The sequence below is a fragment of the Polypterus senegalus genome, chromosome 9, assembly GCF_016835505.1.
Source record: "Polypterus senegalus isolate Bchr_013 chromosome 9, ASM1683550v1, whole genome shotgun sequence".
Classification (NCBI taxonomy): Eukaryota; Metazoa; Chordata; class Cladistia; order Polypteriformes; family Polypteridae; genus Polypterus; species Polypterus senegalus.
In genome coordinates, this window is record NC_053162.1 from 115993156 (window position 1) to 116017675 (window position 24520).

Consider the following 24520-nt stretch of genomic DNA (forward strand, 5'->3'; position numbering starts at 1 on the left):
AAATATATATCGTTTTAGGCAAAAAAATAGTTAATTATACCATAGAATGCATAGTGTAATAGTAAACTAAATGTAAAAACATTGAATAACACTGAGAAAACCTTGAACAAAAAGAAAACTAACATTGTAAGAGTTCGCGCTAGACCCTTACGAACCGCTCGCTGTAAACACTTTTTTTATTAGTTTTAAGCACAGGGAAAAAAAAATGAAATGCCTCTTCTCTTGCGAAACTTTTCAAACCATCCTCTACTGGCTTTAAATTCCTCACCTTCGCCACCCGAAGAGGGATTTTTTTTTCAGTAAATTACCATGAATCTTCCTGTCTTTCTCGCATATGATCGCCTCGCCTCGCTGCAAGGTACTTCTCGTTCAACCACACTAGCAACAGTTTTTCCACCTCTTCCAGCACTTGAGGCCTCCACTTGGTTAACATTGTAAATCCTTTTGCAGCATCAGCTGCTTTGTTAGGCCCTGTATACGCAAACAAAAGAAAATGGAAAAAGGAGAATGGGAAATCATTGGTGTTTACGAACGCACGTAGGTAAACTGGCCGCCAGTGATTTTGTTCACCACAGAGCGTGTGGTCGTGAACAGATGCAAAATTTTGTCAAACTTTTTGATCGTAACCCGATGTGTACATGTTTGGAAACGTTCATGACCAGAGGTTCTACTGTACCTGTTATCTATTTAAAGCAGAAGTGTACAAAGGTTAGGACACATAGAGTAGTGAATTCTGTTAACAGCAAATATTGTGTAGGTTAAAGAAGGAGGTTAGAATGTATTAGTGTCATGTGCAGGAACAGCTGGGATTACTGGCATCTTGGCCATCTTGGTTTCTCCTACCTACGTATCATATTTTGAGAAAATTATGTAGTACCATGTTTATAGTAAATAGGCAATAGTTAGTAGTAACTCGGTCACAAAGAAAAGTAAACTAAGAGGACTTTGCTTCCCATGGCTAACCAAGCTGGAGGTGATTTGTTACCTTCAAGTATTTATTTTCATTACTTGGTAACATCTATGGATGTCAGAAAATAGAATATTCTTAGCCTTGTTAAACTGCTGCTTACTTATACTACTTACTTTTGAACATTCTATACACAGTTCCCATGAGTAATACATTCCTGACATGGATGAATTTCTGCTATTCCCATTGACAGACTTTGGCTTTTACAGATAGTGAATGAAAAAACACAGTTTTACAGGAAAATGTATTTTTTTAATTGAATTGGGTATATTTTTTTAATTGAATTGGGTAATCTGTAGAAATAATGTGTATTTTGAGTATACATTTTTATTATTATTAGATATTTATGATTTTCATTTGGGGTGGCATGGTGGCGCAGTGGGTGGCGTTGCTGCCTTGCAGTTAGGAGACCCGGGTTTGCTTCCCAGGTCCTCCCTGCGTGGAGTTTGCATATTCTCCCTGTGTCTACGTGGGTTTCCTCCCGGTGCTCCGGTTTCCTCCCACAGTCCAAAGACATGCAGGTTAGGTGCATTTCCAATTCTAAATTGTCCCTAGTGTGTGCTTGGTGTGTGTGTGTTTGTGTGCACCCTGCAGTGGGCTGGCGTCCTGCCCAGGGGTTGTTTCCTGCCTTGCGCCCTGTGTTGGCTGGGATTGGCTCCAGCAGACCCCTGTGACCCTGTAGTTAGGATATAGGGGGTCGGTTAATGGATGGATGGATTTTCATTTGTTTTCTTGTTTAAATTTTAATTAATATGGATTAATTCTGAAAGCCATATCAATACAATACAGTTTACACTGAATCATGTTTATTTATGATTTACAGCTTATTAAAAAGTTATTATTATTACTTGCAAATTATTACAAACAGTAATAGTGTTTACATGATCAACATTTACCAACACATTCAATTAATTGAACATTTTTAATTTTGCGGTTGTTTTGACCCTTTAACTATGTTGTAGTGACCTCTTTGCGAGTAGAGGAAAGAAAACCTGGGAGTCACAAATGTAGATAATGAACAGCAGAATTTTTATGAAGGAGCAGCTAAAAACAGGAGAGAAATAAAGATTGTATGGAAAAGAACAGGTGAAAAGAAATAATGTTGAAAACTATGTACAGTGTCAACCCCTCCTCTGTTCTGGTTTTGGGGGACCCATTAACTGAGCTGAAGTGCCATTTAAATAGACCAAGGGATGCTGTTGCTCTCAGCTAATCTTGGACCAGAGGACTTCACTTCCTCCTCTGCTTTTTGTAAAGCAATACCTAAGTTCACCACCATAGTATGTGGCACCCACACTCAACCTTTATAGCACATTTCCTAACAATGCCTTTCTTGAGCTTCACGGTATGTTTCTCCTTGCACTTCAGATCTCACCCTAAACACCACATGTTATCCCATCACTTTTTTCCAGTCAAGAAGACTTCCCTGTCTCTGCTCATCCATCAATCTATTGGTCAGTGCTGCTCTTTGTGCATCCCACCAATTGTTTCTGCTGGGGGTATTCATTCACATAAACTGGCAAGCTTCAAACAGCCCGCTAGGTTCAGTTTCAGCATTTATATGGCATGTTAGCAGAGCCTACTTGCTGCAGTAATATATTCAAATAAAAAAACACCTGTCAGCTATTTTTTTTTTCTATAATGTCAACAAAGTTTAATCAATTCAGTCCAGGCGTTATTCTGAGATACTTGCTTTTTTACTGTTGCAGTTGTTTTCACCCCTACATATTGATATACTGAAATGTCATTTCGTAGCAGATGCCTGTTGACCAATATGTACAGTCCTGCCAAATTTCAGTTTTTATTTCAAATGAGAAATGGTGCTTTTGTTCACGAGTCTATGAGTGAGTGAGTCAGTCAATTTTGCATTTTATACATTGTCACAAAACTCACACAGAATGATAGAAAGGTTTGGGGCAGCCACTCGTATAATTTGGTTTCCTGGCTGCAACAGTCGTTTTTAAATGAATACTGCACTGATGTGCACACAACCGAGTCCAAGACAGAACTGAGGGACTAGGGAAAAGGTGTAGGTTTTTAAAGGGGAAGACAGGAAGTGAGATCATAGGGATCGGGCTCATGGTCTTCAGCCATTTGTTCGAGTCCGGAAGTGACATCACAGGGGCTGGGGCCGGCAAGGTCTTCTTCCATTGGCTCGGTCCCAGAAGTGACGTCAAGAGAGCCAGGTGGGAACTCCCGTAAATGGTCTACAGGAAAGGGAGAAAAAGAGTCAGTGCACTCTGCCACATCCCGGCATGCTTCGGAACCGCCCTTACACAAGCCCTTTAGCTGCCTCCCATGCACACATGTGTGACAACATATATAGATTAGTACATACACTCAGATAATTCTAAAGGGTTCACAGACTTTTTCTTGTAAAAGTACGTATATTGGCAAACCTTTGTTTCTATTATAAATAGCTGTACACATCCGATTTTTTGTTTGTTTATCTTATTAAGTAGGATAGTTATGTAAATTTGTATGACTAATAACTTTACTTTAACCATAGCACATTTGTAACTCTATGTAAGCTATCTGAGCTCATATTCATTCAAGAGTGCTATGCAAGGTTAAATTGGAATAGGAACCATCTTGCTATGACCCTCTTGCTCATCAGAACAAACTAGAACTGCACAGAACTCAGTCAGCTTTTTACAAATAATTCCACACCTATCTGAAGCCCATTACATGAGGCAACTCCAAAGAGGATAGGTAATATCCAGGGCCTCATGTATAAATGCTGCGTATGCACTAAAATGTTGTGTACACCTTTTTCCACGCTCTCATCGCAATGTATAAAAACTAAACTTGGCATGAAGCCGTGCACATTTTCACGCCTGGTCAATCCCTTGTGCGTGCAAGTTCTCCTCTCGGTTTTGAAAACTGGTGTCACCCAGTGTCAAAGCAGTGCTACTGTTCCTGTGTGGTTTCCCTTTATTTTTTAGATTCACATCCCTGATGCAGCTTTATCAAATACACTGAAATTAACTACATATTGTTTATTAGTTAAAGGCATTTGATTGTAATCAACCCGTAACCATATAATTGTGCACAGAATGGCCAAACTATTCCAAATTCTGTAGCTGCTTTAGCGCTGTCACTGTCAGTGCGCCACTCAGAGTATTTAACCCACTGTATCTGAGTGTGGAATCACAGCTGTACAGTATCTGATTGGAAAGCTCTACTGCAGATTATGTCAAGAGTGGGGAGAAATATCGGGATAGAGCTTCTAGCACACACTGCCTCAGCCATGCGCACAGTCTATTTGAACCTCTTCCATTCAGCAAACACTTCAGAGCCATTCCTGTATGGACCTTGCGGTTCAGAAACAGTTTCATCCCAAGAACTATAAATGCATTCAATTAGTCCTTTAAGTGCTCCAGGTAGAACTGTTTGTACTTATAAGTACAATTACCTCACTGTAAAATTGCATTACAGTTGTAATATTGCACAACCTGAGCCACTTATGCTTTCATCTATACTAATAAAAGGCAAAGCCCTCACTGACTGACTCACTGACTCATCACTAATTCTCCAACTTCCCGTGTAGGTGGAAGGCTGAAATTTGGCAGGCTCATTCCTTACAGCTTCCTTACAAAAGTTGGACAGGTTTCATTTCGAAATTCTACGCGTAATGGTCATAACTGGAAGCTATTTTTCTCCATATACTGTAATGGAGTTGAGCTCGAAAGCCGTGGGGGGCGGAGTTTCGTATGACATCATCACGCCTCCCACGTAATCACGTGAACTAACTGTCAACGCAGTACGTAGAAAACCAGGAAGAACTCCAAAAAGCGCTGAAGAAAACATGCATTATATAATTGAGAACGCAGCAAAACAATAAGAAGCGAGTGAGTGATATATACAACCATATTCATGAGTGCTGCTACTTCGGAAACAAAGCACGGTGTAAACCTAAAGTTTAAATTAAGTTTATAGACAGGCTGCCGTTGGCGTTTGTCATGCCCACGAGTAATGCGGGATACAAGTTTAATGAGAGGACGCAGGATATAAACGAGAGTTTTGATCACTTTGTAACTAAGTTAAAATTGCAGGTGAAAGGCTGTGCTTATGCAAATTCCGAGAGATTGTGTTTGTGGGGGATTGACAGTTAAGGTGGGTGGGGGAGTCACGTCATCATATCCCCTCCCATTCACCTCATTTCGCTCTGAGCTGAGCTCCGCAGCTAACGCAGTCTTACGCTGCCACCAAATACTCACAGAAAAATATGAGGCTAACACAGAAAAGCGCTGACTTTATATATTCAAGTTTTGACTTTATATATTCAGAAAAAAGTTTTGACTTTATGTATACGGACGCTGACTTTATATATTCAACTTTTGACTTTATATATTCTGACGCCGACTTCATATATTCACAAAATCAATGTATTTGCCTGTTTGGCACCCCATAGTATATGTGTGTGTGTATATATGTACACATGTACATTGTCAATCATGTTACGTTATTATTAAAATGTTTCCTTTTCTTTTTACTTCTCCGCTGCCAAGCGCAGGTATTTTGCCATATATATACAGTGGTACCTTGGTATACGTCCTTAATCCATTCCAGATCCTTGGACTTATACCAAACAGGACTTATACCAAACGAATTTTTCCCATAAGAAATAATGGGAAAATGATTAATTCGTTCCCATGAAAAAAAAATCCTATTGTTATTGGCATATTATACATTGATGGGGTTGTATAAAATAATGTAAACACTGCTTAATACTAAAATACATAAATACAAAAGCAATTAGATGAAATAAATGAAAATGACTTGTCCGATAACAATAAGTTTAATTTTACTGCACAACAAAGGAGAGCGTTACAGCTCTTCCAAAGGAGCCTCTTCAGGCGATTGTGAAGCACTGCCATTGTTCTTCTTCTGGCAGTCTTCAATCCAAATCCGTAAAGCAAATTCCATCCAGATTACTGCCTTATTACATCCACATACAACTCGTTTTGCACCCTGGTTAAAAGGACACTGCGGCCGTAGATCTTATATTCCTTTCCTACTTTTTAAATAAAAAGAATCGTAGCCTTCAACAAATCCAAAACGTTTACCTTTTCGGCAATCATTAACATCTTCCGTTTGCGCTTGGGCACGGCCCCTGAAGCAGTAGCAGATCGTTTGGAGCCATAATGAAGGGCTTGACTATGCACAAAGATAAACACAAAAGAGCACAAAAGTTAACTCTTTGCACAGCAAAACACGTTGATGCTGAATGAACGAGACGAGACTTCCTGGTTAACACTGCATTCAGCACGCAGGAACTTAACTGCATGCTCTGATTGGTTAGCTTCTCAGTCAGGAGAACTTAACTGCGTCCTCTGATTGGTTAGCTTCTCAGTCATCCGCCAATAGCGCCCCTTGTATGAAACCAACTGGGGAAACCAACTGAGGAAGCATGTACAGGAAGTAAAAAGACACATTGTCCACAGAACCCGCGAAGCAGCGAAAAATCCGCGTTATATATTTAGTTATGCTTTCATATAAAATCCACGATAGAGTGAAGCTGCGAAAGTCGAAGCGCGATATAGCGAGGGATTACTGTACAGGTTAAAATTTGGCCCTTTTTTTTTGAAGGCGCGCTCCCGGTATACCACACGTGTTGTTCTAGCACACGAGTCGTATTCCAAACAAAGGTCGTATACCAAGCAAAATATTTCGCCTCTAAACAGGACGTATACCAAGTTGGACTTATTCCAAAGCAGACGTTTACCGAGCTACCATTGTTATATATATATATATATATATATATATATATATATATATATATAGATAGATATAGATAGATAGATATATAGATATATATATATATATAGATATATATGAAAAAAACACACATATCAATGACAAAATAATTACATTAACAATCATGTTACGTTATTTTAAAATTTTTCCTTTTTTTTTTCATAACTTCTTTAACACACTACTTCTCCACTGCGAAGCGCGGGTATTCTGCTAGTATTGTATATTTTTTACTGTTTATTATTATTATTATTATTATTATTTATTATTATTATTATTATATTGTTTTTGTTGTTGTTGTTCTTGTTGTTATTTTACCGTTTTATAGGAAAATAAGTTTATGGAGAATTTGCATTTTGAATCTCATTGTACCATACAATAACAATAAAGGACTTCAATTCAATTGAGAGCGTGTATTTACAAATGATGACGACTGGCTTCTAAGTCGATTTAGATTTCCAGGCGCTATCTTCGTGGAGCTCTTGATATCACTTTAAAGATGAAATGCATTAAAATATATATATATTATATTATACAGATACATTTTCAACTTCATTTAAATATTGTTATTGACTGCGGTGGGCTGGTGCACTGCCCGGGGTTTGTTTCCTGCCTTGCGTCCTGTGTTGGCTGTGATTGACTCCAGCAGATAATAGAGGGTTGGATAATGGATGGATGGATGTTATTGATTAATATGCAAGGACTCACTGGCGCCCCATTCAGGTTTTGTTCCTGGCTCACGCTGTATGCTTGCTGGGGCTGGTGTGACCCTGGATAGGTAGATGGATGGAATAATTAAACATGTACTACGAAGATATTTCAATGTTCCTTAAAAGTTTTGAAGAATCTGCGTTCTATGCTTACAGGTGGCTTGACATTTATTAAAGACCTGATTGTTTGGTGATTGGTTATTTGGAGAAAGAAAAGGAAAAACAGGAATCAGGGGTTAGTACGTTTGAAAGAGACAGTGCTGCTGCAATAAATGATTTAATTGAGGTTCGTGCACGGGGAAGCAAGCATTTTGCGGGAGGCAGGAACAATCTCTGGAAGGGGCGCCAGTGAGTCGATGCCACTGCACCAACGTGCCTCAATGTTTTATGCATGCTTTAGTTTCTATCATCATGAAAAATTTTTCCAGTATATTTAAATTGTTCAGAGAGCTATAACATCATGAATGTAATGTATTCTGTGTCCTGTCGGCTTAAGAGAAAGCCTGTTAAAGAGTACATAGAATACTAAGCATTTAACATGCTACTTTAGTTACAATGGCATTTTAGAAACTATTAAATGGTTTCAAGATGAAGTTTATGATGTTCTACTTTAATGACAAAATAAAATACATGATTAAAGTGGAAATTTGTACCTTTTTTTCCACGCTGTCCCTATTTTTTTTTTCTTTTCTCTGTACCCTAATACGCATCCATATGACACTCAGACATAGGCTACGACTCGCCTTTACTCTCGACTTTGATATCGGATGACTTCTAATTTATTTCGGGCACTGTGCGATTTTCTGAACTTGAACTTTTGAGTTTCTCTGCCACTCTGTTACTTGATCAACTTCCATTTGTTGTTTATATCACTGCTTAAAACAACAAATAGCACTTTTTTCTTTGCATCTACTTGGTATTTACTGAAATTCATCTATTTTCCCCCTTCATTTGCCATTGTCTTTTCACAGAACGCAAAACATAATGGGCTATTTATATTGATTTGCATATTTAAAGAGGCGTAATTCTGGGAGGAGTCGGAGTGGAGCAACAGACGCATGGACAAGTGTTACTTTTCATGCTGACTGGAATTTATGGGAAGGAAGAATGCGGAAGTTGGCATATGCACAAATTTATGCATATGGATTTTTTTGTGCATACGAACATTTTAGCTTTTGTCCGTACGCCATGTTTTAGTGTGAATTCTACACACAGAGTTATGCATGAGGCTCCAGATCATGAATTTTGATTCTAGAGAAGTAGTTTGTATGTTTAGTCCTGGGACACCTCCCTGTGGCTACAGGTTTGCATCCTAAAACAGCTCTGCTTTTAATTGGTCACCACTTTTAATCAAGCAAGCTGTTCTTTCCTGATTTCTTTATTTGGTACCAATCTTGGCCAACTACAGCCAGTTCAGTATATGTGATTCATTCAGCCACCAGTCACTCACCAGATAACAAAACTACCTTAGCCCCATGGATGGATCCCAGTACTCATTAATCACATTGTTTTTATGTGAATCATAACCAGGGTCATTCTGTATCTGTCTTTGTCTGACTCCTAATCATAACCCAATTTTCCAATGGTAACTTTATCAGGGTGACAGTGTTACCAAACATAAAACTATACCCACAAGTCACAATCTAAGATTAAGTGATTTTCATTTTTTAAACCTTATTACCATGTAAAGCTAATTTCTCCCTGTGTTTCTCACTTGATTGGACAAGGACAAGAATCCAAAAAATCTCTATAGAACTGCGCGTACATTTTTGAACTGAATATATTAAGTTAACAACTGGAAATTGACACTCTAGTTTTAACTTGATAGATCTTCACCTGGATGTTAATGTTAATTTATTGTGAAAGACTCCCTTTGTGTAACTTCACAATATGTAACAATTAAAGTGATTTCTTATGGCTCAGGATACCTACAACTTAAACCATGCCTTTGACAGGGAGGAGTTATTCTAATGGTTTGTTTTCTGCTACTGGAATGTGTTCATTTCCCAATGCAGTAGCATGGAGTATCAAAACAACTATTACAACTTTTATAATCATACTACATCAATTGACTTCATTAGAATCCAGTTAGATTTAGAAATGTTTTGAAAATTGTTCATGTCTTTAAAAAAAGCTTTAGCTTCTCCTGATGTATCATAGATTTCTCAATTACATTAGCTTGGGCTATTTGATCCCAAGATCAGTGGCAAATGAAAAAAAGTCCTGTTAGTCTTAGCATATGAAATAAGGCATCTTTATTATTAACCATTTCATTTACACACTCTATCAAAGTGACTTTGGGTCACACTTGGCCTCAGCAAACATGTACAAGTCAGGAACCCTGAAGGAGGATAGAAGACTAGGACAAGGCATACTTCATCAAATATAAAGATGCCTTTTAATACAATACAAAATATATTTGTATAGCCCAAAACCACACAAGAAGTGCCGCAATGGGCTTTAACAGGTCCTGCCTTTTGGCAGCCCTCCAGCCTTGACTCTCTAAGGAGGGAAAAACTAAACTAAAACTAAAAAAATGGAAGAAACCTTGGGAAAGGCAGTTCAAAGGGAAACCCCTTTCCAGGTAGGTTGGGCGTGCAGTGGCTACAACACAATACACAGAACAGAAAACAAGTAATCCTCAATACAAAATAATGCAATAGAAATATTCCTATACAAGTGCAGAGCAGAATTCAACAGTAGATGTTATCACATACCTGTAATACGATTTAATGGAACCTGTTTGTAAAGGAAATGCTCCCATTTTAGGATGGCAGTGATTACTACATACCCACACTTACTCTGACCAGGTCAGTTTCGACTAGATGAGTTAGTGTAACATGTAAGTCTTTAGGAAGACAGCGGGGATACACCCCTTAATACTTAGCATGTCTCAGGTCGGCACTGAAGACACTTAACCCAGTGCAGATGCCACTGTAGTGCCCTGCAAGGGAAGAAAACACACCAGACAATGTTTTCTTAATGCAGGCAAAAACTAGTGACTGTTTATCGAGCGTACTTTAACTATATACAACCGTTGTCTATTCCCTTATCACCCCATCTCCTACCAAACTGCAGTACATATGATTGTGTCTTTAGAGGCGGAGAGCTTCCAGCCGCTACACAGGTCCCCCTAGAATTCACATGCACAGGCAACATTAACTTTGTTGTGACATGCACTATGTGCCCTGTCCGATTGCAGTTAGGCGGGGTTATGAACAGACCTGGAGAACTAACATCTGAATGCCCGGTGGGTACAAGTGTTTTAGGGGAAGCAGGTGCCAGGTCACCAACAGGTGCCGGAAAAGAGTCAAAAACATCAGAGGAATCCAAGTGTGCAGGCTTGAGACGGTCAAACAAAATAGTCTGCTGTTTGCCACTGATGTCAAGCACTACCGTTTTGTCTTTGCGTTCCTGGAAAGGACCATCATAAAGTGGTTTCAGTGAGCTGTGATGTGCCTCATGCCGGACAAACACGAACTTTGCTGATTGCAGGTGGCATGGAAACATGGAGTAAGGAAAGCCATGCTGGGCAAGGGGTACCAGCTGGAAGGTGACTGCTGTATCTGGGAGCAGAGACTGGTGTGAGGATGCAGTCCAGAGAGGCCCTGCCAAACACTGGGTTGCCTTTCGTCCTAGATGTGAGAGGCTGTGAATGGTGTCAAAGATGCGCCATCTCCAGTTACTGGGGACAATTGGGTGTAGGTAACCTTTGCTAGTGTCACACAGGAGCTTAGTGATGCTAACGTGTAATTGAACCTCTGACAACTGCAGGCCGGTGTCTGCCGAGTGAAGAGCTTGGTCCTCCGGGTCCTCAGCTTGGTCAGCTGCCAGCTTGGGAGTAATCAATTCCAATTATGGTTGCTAATGTGGACTGAGAGCGACAGCCACCACATTGTTTTTACCCTAAACATGCTGGATGCCTGTTGTGAACTCTGATATGTAAGCTAGATGTCGATGCTGTCAGGTAGACCACAGCTCAGTGACCTTGGACATTTCGAGAACAAGTGGTTTGTGGTCGACAAATGCAATGAATGGCCGTGCTTTAAGCAAGAAGAGAAAATGTTGTATAGCCAAGTACAAAGTTCCTGGTCTAAAGTGCTATACTTGCGTTCATTGGGCCGTTAATGTTTGCTGAAAAATGCCAATGGCTGCCATGCATCATCTGTCCACTGTTCAAACACCGCCCTCACTGCATGGTCCAATGTGTCAGTTGTAAGAGCAAGTGGAGCGTCAGGCAGCAGGTGAGCGAGCATGTTGGCAAAGCACGTTTGGTATTTTGTAAATGCCTCATCCAGGTCTTTAGACCATGAGACAGGGGATTTCAGGGACTGGCCCTGTAGTGCCTCAGATAAAGGTTGCATAATGAGTGCTGCCTAAAGAATGAAGAAATCTATGACAGGCACTCCAAATAGACACGTAGCGGGATTGATAATCAACCCATGCAGAATCAGGCGCTCGAACAAGGCTCAGAGATGGGCGAAGTGCTCCACTTTGGAGGAACTTGCAACCAAGATGTCATCCAGGTAGACAAAACGGAAGTCAAAAATCGCTGAGGACAGAATCCATCAACCTCTGTAATGTTTGTTCAGCATTTTTAAGTCCGAATGGTGTTTGTAGGAATTCAAATAATCCGAAGTGCCCAGAGGGGACTGGGCGGTCTCTTGGTCTGGAACCCCTACAGATTTTATTTCTTTCTCCAGCCTTTGGAGTTTTTTTTTGTTTTTTCTGTCCACCCTGGCCATCGGACCTTACTCTTATTCTATGTTAATTAATGTTGACTTATGTTTATTTTTTATTGTGTCTTCTATTTTTCTATTCATTTTGTAAAGCACTTTGAGCTACATTTTTTGTATGAATATGTGCTATATAAATAAATGTTGATTGATTGATTGATTGATGTGGGCGATTACTGCAGTTTTGGTGGTAGCCATGGACCAGGGGCCTCATGTATAAATGGTGCATACGCACAAAAAATGTTGCGTACGAATGTTTCCACAGTCAAATCGCGATGTATAAAACCTAAACTTGGCGTAAAGCCACGCACATTTCCACAGTAGCTCATACCCTGTCGTACGCAAGTTCTCCGCTTGGTTTTGCAGACTGGCAACACCCAGCGTCAAAGCAATGTTACTGTTCCTGTGTGGTTTATCTTTCTATTTGAGATCCACATCCCTGACGCAGCTTTATAAATACATTGAAATTAACTGCATATTGTTTATTAGTTTAACCTGTAACAATATAATGGCCCATAGAATGGTCAAACTATTGTAAATACCATAGCTGCTTAAGCATTGTTATTCTCACTGCACCTTCTTCTTCTTCTTTCAATTCTCACTGCACCTTCTTCTTCTTCTTTCAGCTGCTCCCGTTAGGGATTGCCACAGCGGATCAACTTCCTATTTGAACTGCTTCTCACACGGCAAACGCTTCGAAACCTTTCCTATACGGACCTCGTGGTTCAGAAAAAGTTTCATCCCAAGAGCTCTAAACATACTCTATCAGTCCATTAACTGATCCTTGTAGAATTGTTTGCACTTATAAGTACAATTACCTCACTGTAAACTTGTAATACAGTTATAATATTGCACAACCTGAGCCACTTTATAAAGCGCATATTTACATATGATGACGATATCATTTTTAAGATGAAATGCAGCAAAATATGTTTATTATATTATACAGATAAAACGCTCCGTTCAAAGGATTGTTCCTGCCTCACACTGTATGCTTCACTGGGACTGCCGTGAAGGATAGAATAATTAAACATGTACTTACGAAGATATTTCAATGTTCCTTAAAAGTGTTGAAGAATCGGCGTTAGAAGCTTACAGATGGTTTAACGTCTATTACAGAGCTGATTGTCTGGCGATTGGGTATTTGGAGAAAGAAAAGGAAGGACAAGAATTGGAGGTTAGTACGTTTGAAAGAGACGTACTGCTGCAATAAATTATTTCATTGAAGTTCACACACAATCACTGTGCCACCGTCTTCCCACGTTTAATAACATGCTTTAACTCCTATCATCATGAAAATGATATCACGTATACATCTCAGTATTTTAGTTATTCAGAGAGCTGTAATGTCACGAATGTAATGGATTCTCTGTCCTGTCGGAGGAAGACAAAGCCGGTTTAAGAAGAAGGTAGTGATTCACACACATAGAGCACATAGAAGATCAAATTCTAAACAAAGCATTTAACGTACTACTTTAGTTACGATGGGATTTGAGAAACTAGTAAATTAAATAATTTTAACATTAAATTTATGATGTTCTACTTTAATGACAGAATAAACTACGTGATTAAAGTGGAAATTTTGAGATTAAAGTTGACATTTTGTGCTTTGTCCACACTGTGTGTCTTTTTTTTTTCTCTGTACCCTAATAAGCTTTCATATGACACTCAGACAGTGAGCTACGACTCGCCATTTTACAGCGACTTTGATATGTGATGATATTTCGGGCATTGTGTGACTTTGTAAACTTGAGCTTTCGACTTTCTCTGGCACGCTATGTAACTTGATCAGCTTCCTTTTCTTGTTTATACCACTGTTTAAACCAACAAATCGTACGTTTTTCCTTGCCTCCACTTGGTATTCGCTGAAATTCTTCTATTTTCCCTCATACTTTTGCCATTGTCTTTTCACAGAATGCTGATCTTAAGGGTTATTTATATTGATTTGCATATTCAAAGACGTGTAATTCTGGGAGGAGTTGGGGTGGGGTAGCAGGCACGTGCGTTACTTTTCACGCTGATCGGAATTTATGTAGCAGAAGAACGTGGAAGTTTACGAACATTCCCACTTTTGTGTTTACGCCATGTTATAGTGTGAGTTCTACGCACGGCGTTATACATGAAGCCTCAGGTCTACCTTTGAAAAGATTACTTTCCCAGAGAGCCGTGCTGAGAAATTTTGTATGTGTGGAATTGGGTAGCGGTCTGGGACAGTGTGATCGTTTAGGTGGCGGTAATCCTCGGAAGCCTCAGTCTGCTTTGGGCACTATATGGGTGGGCGATGCCCACAGATTGTTGGATCGGCACACGATCCCTAGGTGTTCCACATTGGCAAATTCAGCCTTCGCAATAGCCAGATCGTCAGAGGCCAGCCAACGGGCGTGGGCGTGTACAAGAAGTAGAAATGTAGTGTTCCACTCCATGCTTGGCTTCTGCTGTGGAAAAAGTGGGGTTTGATAGCTGGGGGAATTTGTTGAGAAGGTGGGTGAATTCGCAAGTCATATCTATCATATTTTACAGGGCAGAGGTAGTGATACTGCTGAGTGTGCAGGGAAGGGTGGCAAAGTCCTTTCCATCTACAAGGCGATAGTTCTTAACATCAACCAGTAACTCATTCGCACACAGGAAGTCTGCATCCAGCAACGGCCTGGCCACCTTGGCCAAGACAAATGTCCAAGTGAAACGCTTTCCACTGAAAGATAAAGTTGTGCGTTGCGCTCCATAGGTGGGGATCCTTGTGCCATTAGCAGCTTCCAAAATGGGCCCTTTTCTCCCTGAAGCCACATCAATAGGTGATGCAGGAAGCACACTCACTTGTGCACCAGTATCACATAGAAAACGGCGGCTGGACTGGGCATGTTATGTAGAATAGGTGGTCTGCAAGTTCTGATGAGATAGTGTTGACTGACCCAGGTGGATTAAACTTACAAGGACGGCGACATTTCTTTTGCGTTCTTGCAAATCGGGCATGGATAAAAACACGGGTCAGTTGTCTGCATGGTGGCAGGAAGGGGATGAGCAGTATGAGATGCAGGTTTGCTAATGGGACTGACAAGGGTTGCAGGTGGAAGATAGCTCTGCAAAGCAGAATGAAGGCTGTACACCATCTTGGCTAGCTCTCGGTATCCAATGATGGTCATGTTGGCCAGGGCAGTGCGGACTTGTTCCGGCATCTGTTGGAGAAACAGCTCTCTAAATATAACACATGGTTTATAGCTACGTAGAAAATCTAACATGTGGTCCATCAACGTGGAGGGTTTCACGTCTCTGAGGCCTGGTAATGTTAGTAGTCGCCATGTTCACTCTGACTCTGTGAAGCCATATGTCTCCAAAATGTATGCCTTTAAAGTTACATACTTGTCTGTGTCTGGGGGATTTTCAAGCAGATTCATCACGCTGGACGCTGTAGAGCAGCTGAGAGCTACAACGACGTATAAGTGCCTCGTGTCATATGCAGTAATGTGCTGCAATGCAAATTGTGCCTCTGCTTGGGAGAACCACGCTGCAGCTTGCTGTTCCCAAAACTCTGGTAACTTTAACGCCACCGCGTTGGCAAACGTGATTATCGTAATTCTGGAATCGTCCAAGAGCGTCGGGGTTACAACTTTAGTGCCAGACAACGTTTTCTTAACGCAGGTAAAAACTACTGACTATTTATTGAACGTGCTTTAACTATATACAACCGTTTCCTATTCCCTCATTACTCCGCCTCCTCGCACATTAAAGTGCATGTGAATTGTGTCTTCAGAGGCGCAGCACTTCCAGCCGCTACACCTCTATACTTCACACTTAAACTTATGCGCTTTGTAACAATTGTGTATGTTTTTGTGTAATGTTATCTAATTCATAAAGTAAATGTCATGATAACCTATGTCTATAAAATTAGCCAAAAAAAATATAAAAAATTGTTACATTTATGACAAACACGGGTTAACTCTTAAATAGCCCACTCAAAGCCGAAGCCCTTTTCATACACGCTGGAGGACGCACTGCCAATTTAGCTGTCAAACTTGAATTAATATATGACAGTACAATGCTGCGTAAAGTCTCTATGTTGGGGGGCGTCTTGATAAACACTCCCCCATCGACCCCTCCCACTCCAGCAGCTCTAGTCAAGCTGGTGTCCACTGCGATGAATCCTTTCTGATATTGCTTTCGATGTCACTTAATCTGCTGTCGCGCCTTCCAGTTTCAGGGATTATTTCAAGTGCCTTGTGTCGTCTTCAGGAGGAAACCTTTAAGTCGGTGTCAAGCCTCTGTTTAAAAGCTTTTAGAGGATTTTCATAACAATGTTTTTTATACTTTGGGCGCTGTGTTCTCGCGGCTCTTTGTCCCTGCTTGTTATTCAGAACTATTTGGTTTTATTTTTCCATTATACCTAATGTGGTTTTGTGGGATGCACATCCCTCACATCATGAATTGATTTTTACCCCTCAAGTTTTGCTTGTAGGTTCAGTTCAGTCCAGGAAAGATTCAAAGTCCAAAGAAAGCTTTACATTACTTCATGGTTTGGGACCGTTTTTATAACGGTGTCATTAATATGTCTTTTCCAAATACTGTACAGCTTAATGCAAATACATTTAGAGTACAGTCACGTAATTAATTTCATCCTGCATTGCTCCCCACAGCCCTAAAGTGTACCTGAGAAACATTTTCTTCCCGTTCCCATCAAAGATGATCTGGAGCGTCCTTTTTCTGGGTTTCTTCTTTCTGCAGTCTTGGAGCTGCACTGCCCAGGTAAGTGACACAAGACACTAGTGGCACTGGTCATTGGACAGTGGGCGAAGGATTAGGGAGAGGTCAGATAGGTTTAGTTTTATGTGATTATTGGGAAATTACGATTTTTTAACAGCCTGAAAGGATACGTCTTAATGGCAGAAACATGGATTAGCGTCCTGTTTGATTTCAAATAAGGGGTTGTATCACTTGTGTAATCGGAGCAAATGTGCAACTGACAAATGCAGTTAACAACAATGGCCTTGTAGAACACATTTTAAGAGACCAATACATCAAAATATCCAGAATAAAGGATGAAAGATAATGAATGTTAAGAAATGTATACCATTTCCCCTACATTGAATACAAGCAAATATAAACAGCACATAAAATATTTAAAATAAATAGATCTATTTTTCTCTTTTCCAAAGCATAAAATGTAATTCTACACTACATACGTCCTAAACTCCATTTAAGTATTAACTTTCTTAAGTCTTTTTTACAACAAGCTAAACTCATAATGAGAAGTCACTTATTTTTTGACCCCTAACATTGAGCACTGAGGGTTTTAGTGTAGAATAATGTTGAGCATGTTAACTGAAATAATAAAAAGAATCCAGCTGCTTTAAAACACACACACACATTCATTTCACATTCATTTTTTTGCATGTGGTGACCTCTTAGAAAATTGGCGCTTTGCCATCTGTAAATGTAGAATTTTGTTTCCACTCTCTACAGATGTATAACTTGTATGAGCAGAAATGTTTAAGAGTGCTGTATCTGAATGATGTAGATTTTATTTGGTTGATGTTATTAAAGCAAATGTAGCATTTTTGTGCTGTACATCTTACATTACACCACAGATACACAGGGGTGTCAGCTTTGATTAATGGAGGCTTTCACTTAAATCAGTTTTATAAATAGAAGCAAATTCTGTCAGTTTATGAAACTTGTTATATAATTGTTTGTTGTATTGATGCTCAAATTCCATTAAAACAGATATTCCTATTACTGTTTGTTTTAATTTTCCTTAACATCATTTACATTTTTGTGAATCAGAAGAGATTCGTATTTTTAGTATTTTATTTTTTCTTTACAAAGGTTTTATTGAAGCAGTGTGTGATGAACAAGATGTAGATGAGACAAAGTTATGTGGGTTTGCATCGCGTTGTTAACTGGTGGCTTAAGGACTCTAAATATCAAAAAGCAATCAGCTAAAATTAAGATAAATGTATTTTCCGTTAACAGTAATTGGCTTCTAATTATGAAAATGGCTAGAACAAATACATTCAGCTTTCCAGGACCTGAGGTTGAAAATTTCATAGTAAGGTAAGATCAGATCAGATCAAGTTGGGGAGCATGCACTCGTACAGCGCGTTGTTGCACCCACCACATAACAAAACAGCCAGGATCCTGGTTGGCAACCCCCCAGGTAGACAATTAATCTGCGCAATTCAAGTGTTAAGTGTGCATCTCCTTATCCTGGTCCAGCTGCTAGGTCCTCAAAAATGAGGATCCTGCAAGCTGGATCAAGCTTGGGGAATCGCACCACATGAAAGTAGTGCCGCAACTGATGCTTCCTCACAATGCAGGTAATGTGCCTTGTGGACGCTAGGGGTCACTGTCACCCCGCCGAACCCACCAGACAGATGTCCCAGACACACATGTAAAAGCAATAGAATTCTTTAATTATTTTCCTCTAATAAAGTGCACAAAGCACCGCACACTTCACAGTTCTTCAATAATAAGGCGATACAATAACAATAATCACATATAATCCTCTACCACCCAACTCTGGCTCAATCTGCTGGGGTTTCCCACAATCCTTTATAATCCATGACTCAGAAGTATTCCCTCTCCAGGTCAAACGTCTTTTTCAGGTGCCCCGGAAATACTGTGGGTTTCCGCCCTCGTGACTCCTATGTACCTCCGGGTTAACATCATGATAATGTCCCCCTGGTTCTTGGTGAGCTCCCCCTGGCGGCCCCCACGGCACCCAACAGGGCAGAAGAACTGGACTCCATGTCCCATGCTGCCCTGCGGGAATCTGGGGAACCATTTTCTTCCAGGGGAGCTGCCATCTAGCATCCCGAGGGATGTAGTGCCCTAAAAAGGCTCTATCTTCCAGTTGAGGGACTACCCGGCCAGACTGAAATGCCATCTGTCCATCACAGTCTCTTTTGGAACTCCATGAGCAGCCGCTTGTTCGACACAAAGTCAAATCAGAGGTACCCAAAGATTCTCAGAAGAGACACATTTCCGAAGGAGTCCAGTCTTTGTCTTTGTTCACTGTATAGCATTCCTGTCTTCCAATCATACAGCAAGACAGGAAGAACCAGGCTCTAAAGACTTGGACCTTCGTCCTTTTGCAGATATATCAGGAGCGCCACACACCACTTTCTTGCAATGTCATGGCCCCCCCATGCTCTCCCAATCCATCTACTGACTTAATAGGAAGAGTCACCAAAGAGATGAATGTTGCTGTTAACAAGGTTGACATTCTCTACACAGACAGACACACGGCTGATGGCTATACCCAAGAGGTCATTAAAGCCCTGGATCTTGGTTTTTATCCAGAACACTCTCAAGCCCAGACACAGATTCCTCACTTGGTCTCTCAGGAGCCCTGATCAGAGCCTCTATTGACTCCACAAAGATCACAGCATCATCGGCAAAGTGAAGATCAGTGAATCTTTCTTTACCAACAGATGCCCCACATCTGATGGACCCCACAGCTCTGCCCAACACCCAGTCCGTTCAAGCATTGAAAGAGTAGAAGCTAGAACACACCCCTGACGAACCCAGAATCAACTGGGAAAAACGCAGAGGTCTCCCTCCACTCTACACAGCATTCACAGTACCAGTATACAGGCCAGCCATGATATGCAGCATGATCCTATTAAATCTCAGGATGTCCCACATGGCAGCTCAATCATGCTTTATGAAAATTGACAAATGCTGCAAAGAAACTCTGCCAACATTTGCATTTGCACTCAATGAAAATACTTAGTGCCAGGATGCGGTTAATGGTAGACGTGTTAGGTGTAAAAACAGATTGCTCCAGTTTCTGATAGGTGAGCAAGTGATCACGGATCCTATTAAGAATAACCCTAGCAAGGACCTTACCTGGTAGTAGTGTAGTAGCGTAGTGTTAACCCCTGTAGCTGCCATAATATAGGCAATCACCATTCCCTTTCCAGATAGAGACAATAAGCCTGGAAAAGTTCACCCAAGATACCACAGATCCCTGCAACCTTCTCTACCCTCAGCTGGTTGGGTGGTTAACAGCTAATTGGAGAATGAGCCTTAAGAACCATGAACCCAGAGATGTCCAACATCCTATATGGAATATCAGCTTTAAACAGCTGCTCAAAGTAACCTGCCCAGCAGGTCACAATGCAGCGTCATTTGGGAGGACCGAGGAACAAATTTGGATGTACATAAAGCTTTGATTCCTCTTTAAGCAGGACATGGGTCACTAGATGCTGTGTCACTTGCTCACAGATTTCTATAATATTCTCCTCCTTATCTGCCCTCTGAGCCCTCACAGCCATCCTTCTCAGTTCCCAGTACAGACTGAAGTTGCTATCAAGCCATGTTGCTGCGACTCCTCTCGATGATATCCAGGGTGCCCTGTGAGATGAAACACCTCCTTCTGGGAGCATTGGCAACACCAGCACAACCCTCAGCAACCTTCAGGGTCTTGTCACAGAAGGTCTCCCAAATCACATTAGGATCATCTGTCACATATATATTAAGTATATATATTTAGTATATATGTGACTGCTATATATATTTATAGTAAGTAATGTCCAACATTTAATTTACCTTGGTTAACAATGAACAACAAATCAAACATACATAGATACATTCATGTATACATTTACCCTGGACCATAATAAAAAGCATGTCCTAGTAATTGCAAGGTATGTTGTATATTCTTGACATTGTAAACTCGTCATTAGATACGGGGGTCTTAGACCCATTTCTAGCCTGCCTTTCTTAAGTAAAGTTTTAGAGAAGGCAGTCATTATGCAGTTAAATAACCATCTCAATCAACATGCTATTCTTGATCAATTTCAGTCAAGTTTTAAAACAAATCACAGCACAGAAACTACACTCGTTAAAGTAGTAAATGATTTGAGGTTAAATGCAGACAGAGGCCATTTATCTGTTCTCATCTTCTTAGATCTGAGTGCCGCATTTTACACCATTGATCACAACATTCTTAGAAATCGCCTTAGTCAATGGGTGGGCCTCTCTGGCGGTGTCTTAAATTGGTTTGAATAGTACCTGGCAGGTAGAAAATTCTTTGTTAGTTGTGGTAATTATAACTCAAAGACACATGATATCCTATATGGTGTTCCACAGGGTTCTATCCTGGGTCCGCTGCTCTTTTCAATCTACATGCTTCCGTTAGGTCAGATTATCTCGAGGCACAACGTGAGTTACCACAACTATGCTGATGACACACAGCTGTATTTATCAATAGCGCCTGATGACCCAGATGCTGCTAATTCACTAACACAATATCTTACTTGTGTTTCTAATTGGATGAATAGTAATTTTCTCAAGCTAAATAAAGAGAAAGAAGAAATTTTAGTGATTGGAAATAATGGAGACAATGAGATTATTAGAAATAAACTTGATGCATTAGGATTAAAAGTTAAGACGGAGGTAAAAAGCTTAGGGATAATTGTTGACTGTAGACTGAATTTTAAATCACATATTAATCAAATCACTAGGACAGCATTTTTTCACTTAAGAAATATAACAAAGTCAGACCTCTTATATCATTGAAAGATGTTGAGAAATTAGTTCACGCTTTTGTTTTCAGTCGACTAGATTACCGTAACGCACTCCTCTCAGGATTATCCAAAAAAGACATAAATCATTTGCAACTAGTACAGAATGCAGCTGTTAGAATCCTAACTAGGAAAAGAAAATCTGAGCACATTTCTCTAGTTTTGATGTCACTACACTGGTTACCTTTGTCATTCAGAATTGACTTTAAAATGCTGCTTATGGTTTACAAAACCTTAAATAATCTCTTTCCATCTTATAAATCGGAATGTCTGACACCTTATATTCCAAATTGTAACCTTAGATCCTCAAATGAGTGTCTGCTTAGAATTCCAAAAGCAAAATTTAAAAGAAGTGGTGAGACAGCCTTCTGCTGTTATGCACCCAAAATTTGGAATAGCCTGCCAATAGGAATTCACCAGGCTAATACAGTGCAGCACCTTAAAACATTGCTGAAAACACATTACTTTAACATGGCTTTCTGATAACTTCACCTTCATTTAATTCTGATACTCTGTATATTCAATTCATTATAATAACTATTCATGGTGACTCTAAAATCCATACTGACCCCTACTCTCTCTTCTGTTTCTTTTCCCGGTTTTCTGTGGTGGCGATCTGCACCATCACCACCTAATCAACAACAACAACAACAACATTTATTTATATAGCACATTTTCATACAAAAAGTAGCCCAAAGTGCTTTACATAATGAAGAATAGAAAAATAAAAGACACAGTAAGAAAATAAAATAAGTCAACATTAATTAACATAGAATAAGAGTAAGGTCCAATGGCTAGGGTGGACAGAAAAAACAAAAAAAAACTCCAGACGGCTGGAGAAAAAAATAAAATCTTTAGGGATTCCAGACCATTAGACTGCCCAGTCCCCTCTGGGCATTCTACCTAACATAAATGAAACAGTCCTCTTTGGATTTAGGGTTCTCACGGAAGGACTTGATGATGATGGTCATGTAGAATTCTGCCTTTTAATCCATCCATCATTGTTGGAGCACCATGATGCTTTGAGTAGGTGGTGGTGGCGCAGGCCACCACCACAAAGAAACCGGAAAAAGAAACAGAAGAGAGAGTAGGGGTCAGTACGGATTTTAGAGCCACCATGAATAGTTATTATGATGAATTAAACATACAGAGTATCAGGATTAAGTTAAAGTGAAGTTATAAAAAGGCCATGTTAAAGTAATGTGTTTTCAGCAGTGTTTTAAAGTGCTCTACTGTATTAGCCTGGCGAATTCCTATTGGCAGGCTATTCCAGATTTTAGGTGCATAACAGCAGAAGGCCGCCTCACCACTTCTTTTAAGTTTTGTTCTTTAAAATTCTAAGGAGAATTCTAAGGAGATACTCATTCAGACATTCCGATATATAAGATGGGGCGAGATTATTTAAGGCTTTATAAACCATAAGCAGAATTTTAAAGTCAATCCTGAATGACACAGGTAACCAGTGTAGTGACATCAAAACTGGAGAAATGTGCTTGGATTTTCTTTTCCTAGTTAGAATTCTAGCAGCTGCATTCTGCACTCATTGCAAGTGATTTATGTCTTTTTTGGGTAGTCCTGAGAGGAGTGCGTTACAGTAATCTAGTCTACTGAAAACAAACGCGTGAACTAATTTCTCAGCATCTTTCAGTGATATAAGAGGTCTAACTTTAGCTATGTTTCTTAAGTGAAAAAATGCTGTCCTAGTGATCTGATTAATATGTGATTTAAAATTCAGATTACAGTCAACAATTATCCCTAAGCTGTGGTGGGTTGGCACCCTGCCCTGGATTGGTTCCTGCCTTGTGCCCTGTGTTGGCTGGGATTGGCTCCAGCAGACCCCCGTGACCCTGTATTCGGATTCAGCGGGTTGGGAAATGGATGGATGGAATTACCCCTAAGCTTTTTACCTCCGTCTTGACTTTTAATCCTAATGTATCCAGTTTATTTCTAATAGCCTCATTGTATCCATTATTGCTAATCACTAAGATTTCAGTTTTCTCTTTATTTAACTTGAGAAAGTTACTATTCATCCATTCTGAGATACAAGTCAGACTATCAAGCTGTCAAGAGAATCGGGGTCATCAGGTGCTATTGATAAGTACAGCCGTGTGTCATCAGCATAGCTGTGGTAGCTCACGTTGTGGCCTGAGATAATTTGACCTAACGGAAGCATGTAGATTGAGAATAACAGCGGACCCAGGGTAGAGCCTTCTGGAACACTTTATTGGATATCATGTGTCTTTGAGTTGTAATTACCACAACTAACAAAGAATTTTCTCACTGCCAAGTAGGATTCAAGCCAATTTAAGACACTGCCAGAGAGGCCCACCCATTGACTATGGCGATTTCTAAGAATATTATGATCAATGGTGTCAAATGCAGCACTCAGATCTAAGAGGATAAGAACAGATAAATGGCCTCTGTCTGCATTCACCCGCAAATAATCAAAGCACCGTGATGTCCTACATTGATGGATTAAAAGCCAGAAGTCTACATGATCATCATCATCAAGTCCTTCCAAGAGAACCCTAAATACACAGAGGACTGTTTCATTTATGTTAGGTAGAATGCCCAGAGGGGGCTGGGCAGTCTCGTGGCCTGGAACCCCTGCAGATTTTATTTTTCTCTCCAGCCGTCTGGAGTTTTTTTTTGTTTTTTCTGCCCTCCCTGGCCATCAGACCTTACTCTTATTCTATGTTAATCAGTGTTGTCTTATTCTAATTCTTACTTTGTCTTTTATTTCTCTTTTCTTCATAATATAAAGCACTTTGAGCTATATTATTTGTATGAAAATGTGCTATATAAATAAATGTTGTTGTTGTTGTTGTT

General features: G+C 40.0%; 1 protein-coding gene across 3 annotated transcripts in view; it reads left to right on the forward strand.

The window, feature by feature from the left end:
* Positions 1 to 24520, forward strand: part of LOC120535646 (fibulin-7-like) — a 97761-nt gene that overhangs the window by 4598 nt on the left and 68643 nt on the right. For all 3 annotated transcript variants that reach the window (XM_039763599.1, XM_039763602.1, XM_039763600.1), the window contains exon 2: positions 16799 to 16907. In XM_039763599.1, the coding sequence (XP_039619533.1) occupies positions 16845 to 16907 (63 nt within the window). In that variant the 5' untranslated portion in view covers positions 16799 to 16844. The remainder of the gene's footprint in view (positions 1 to 16798; positions 16908 to 24520) is intronic.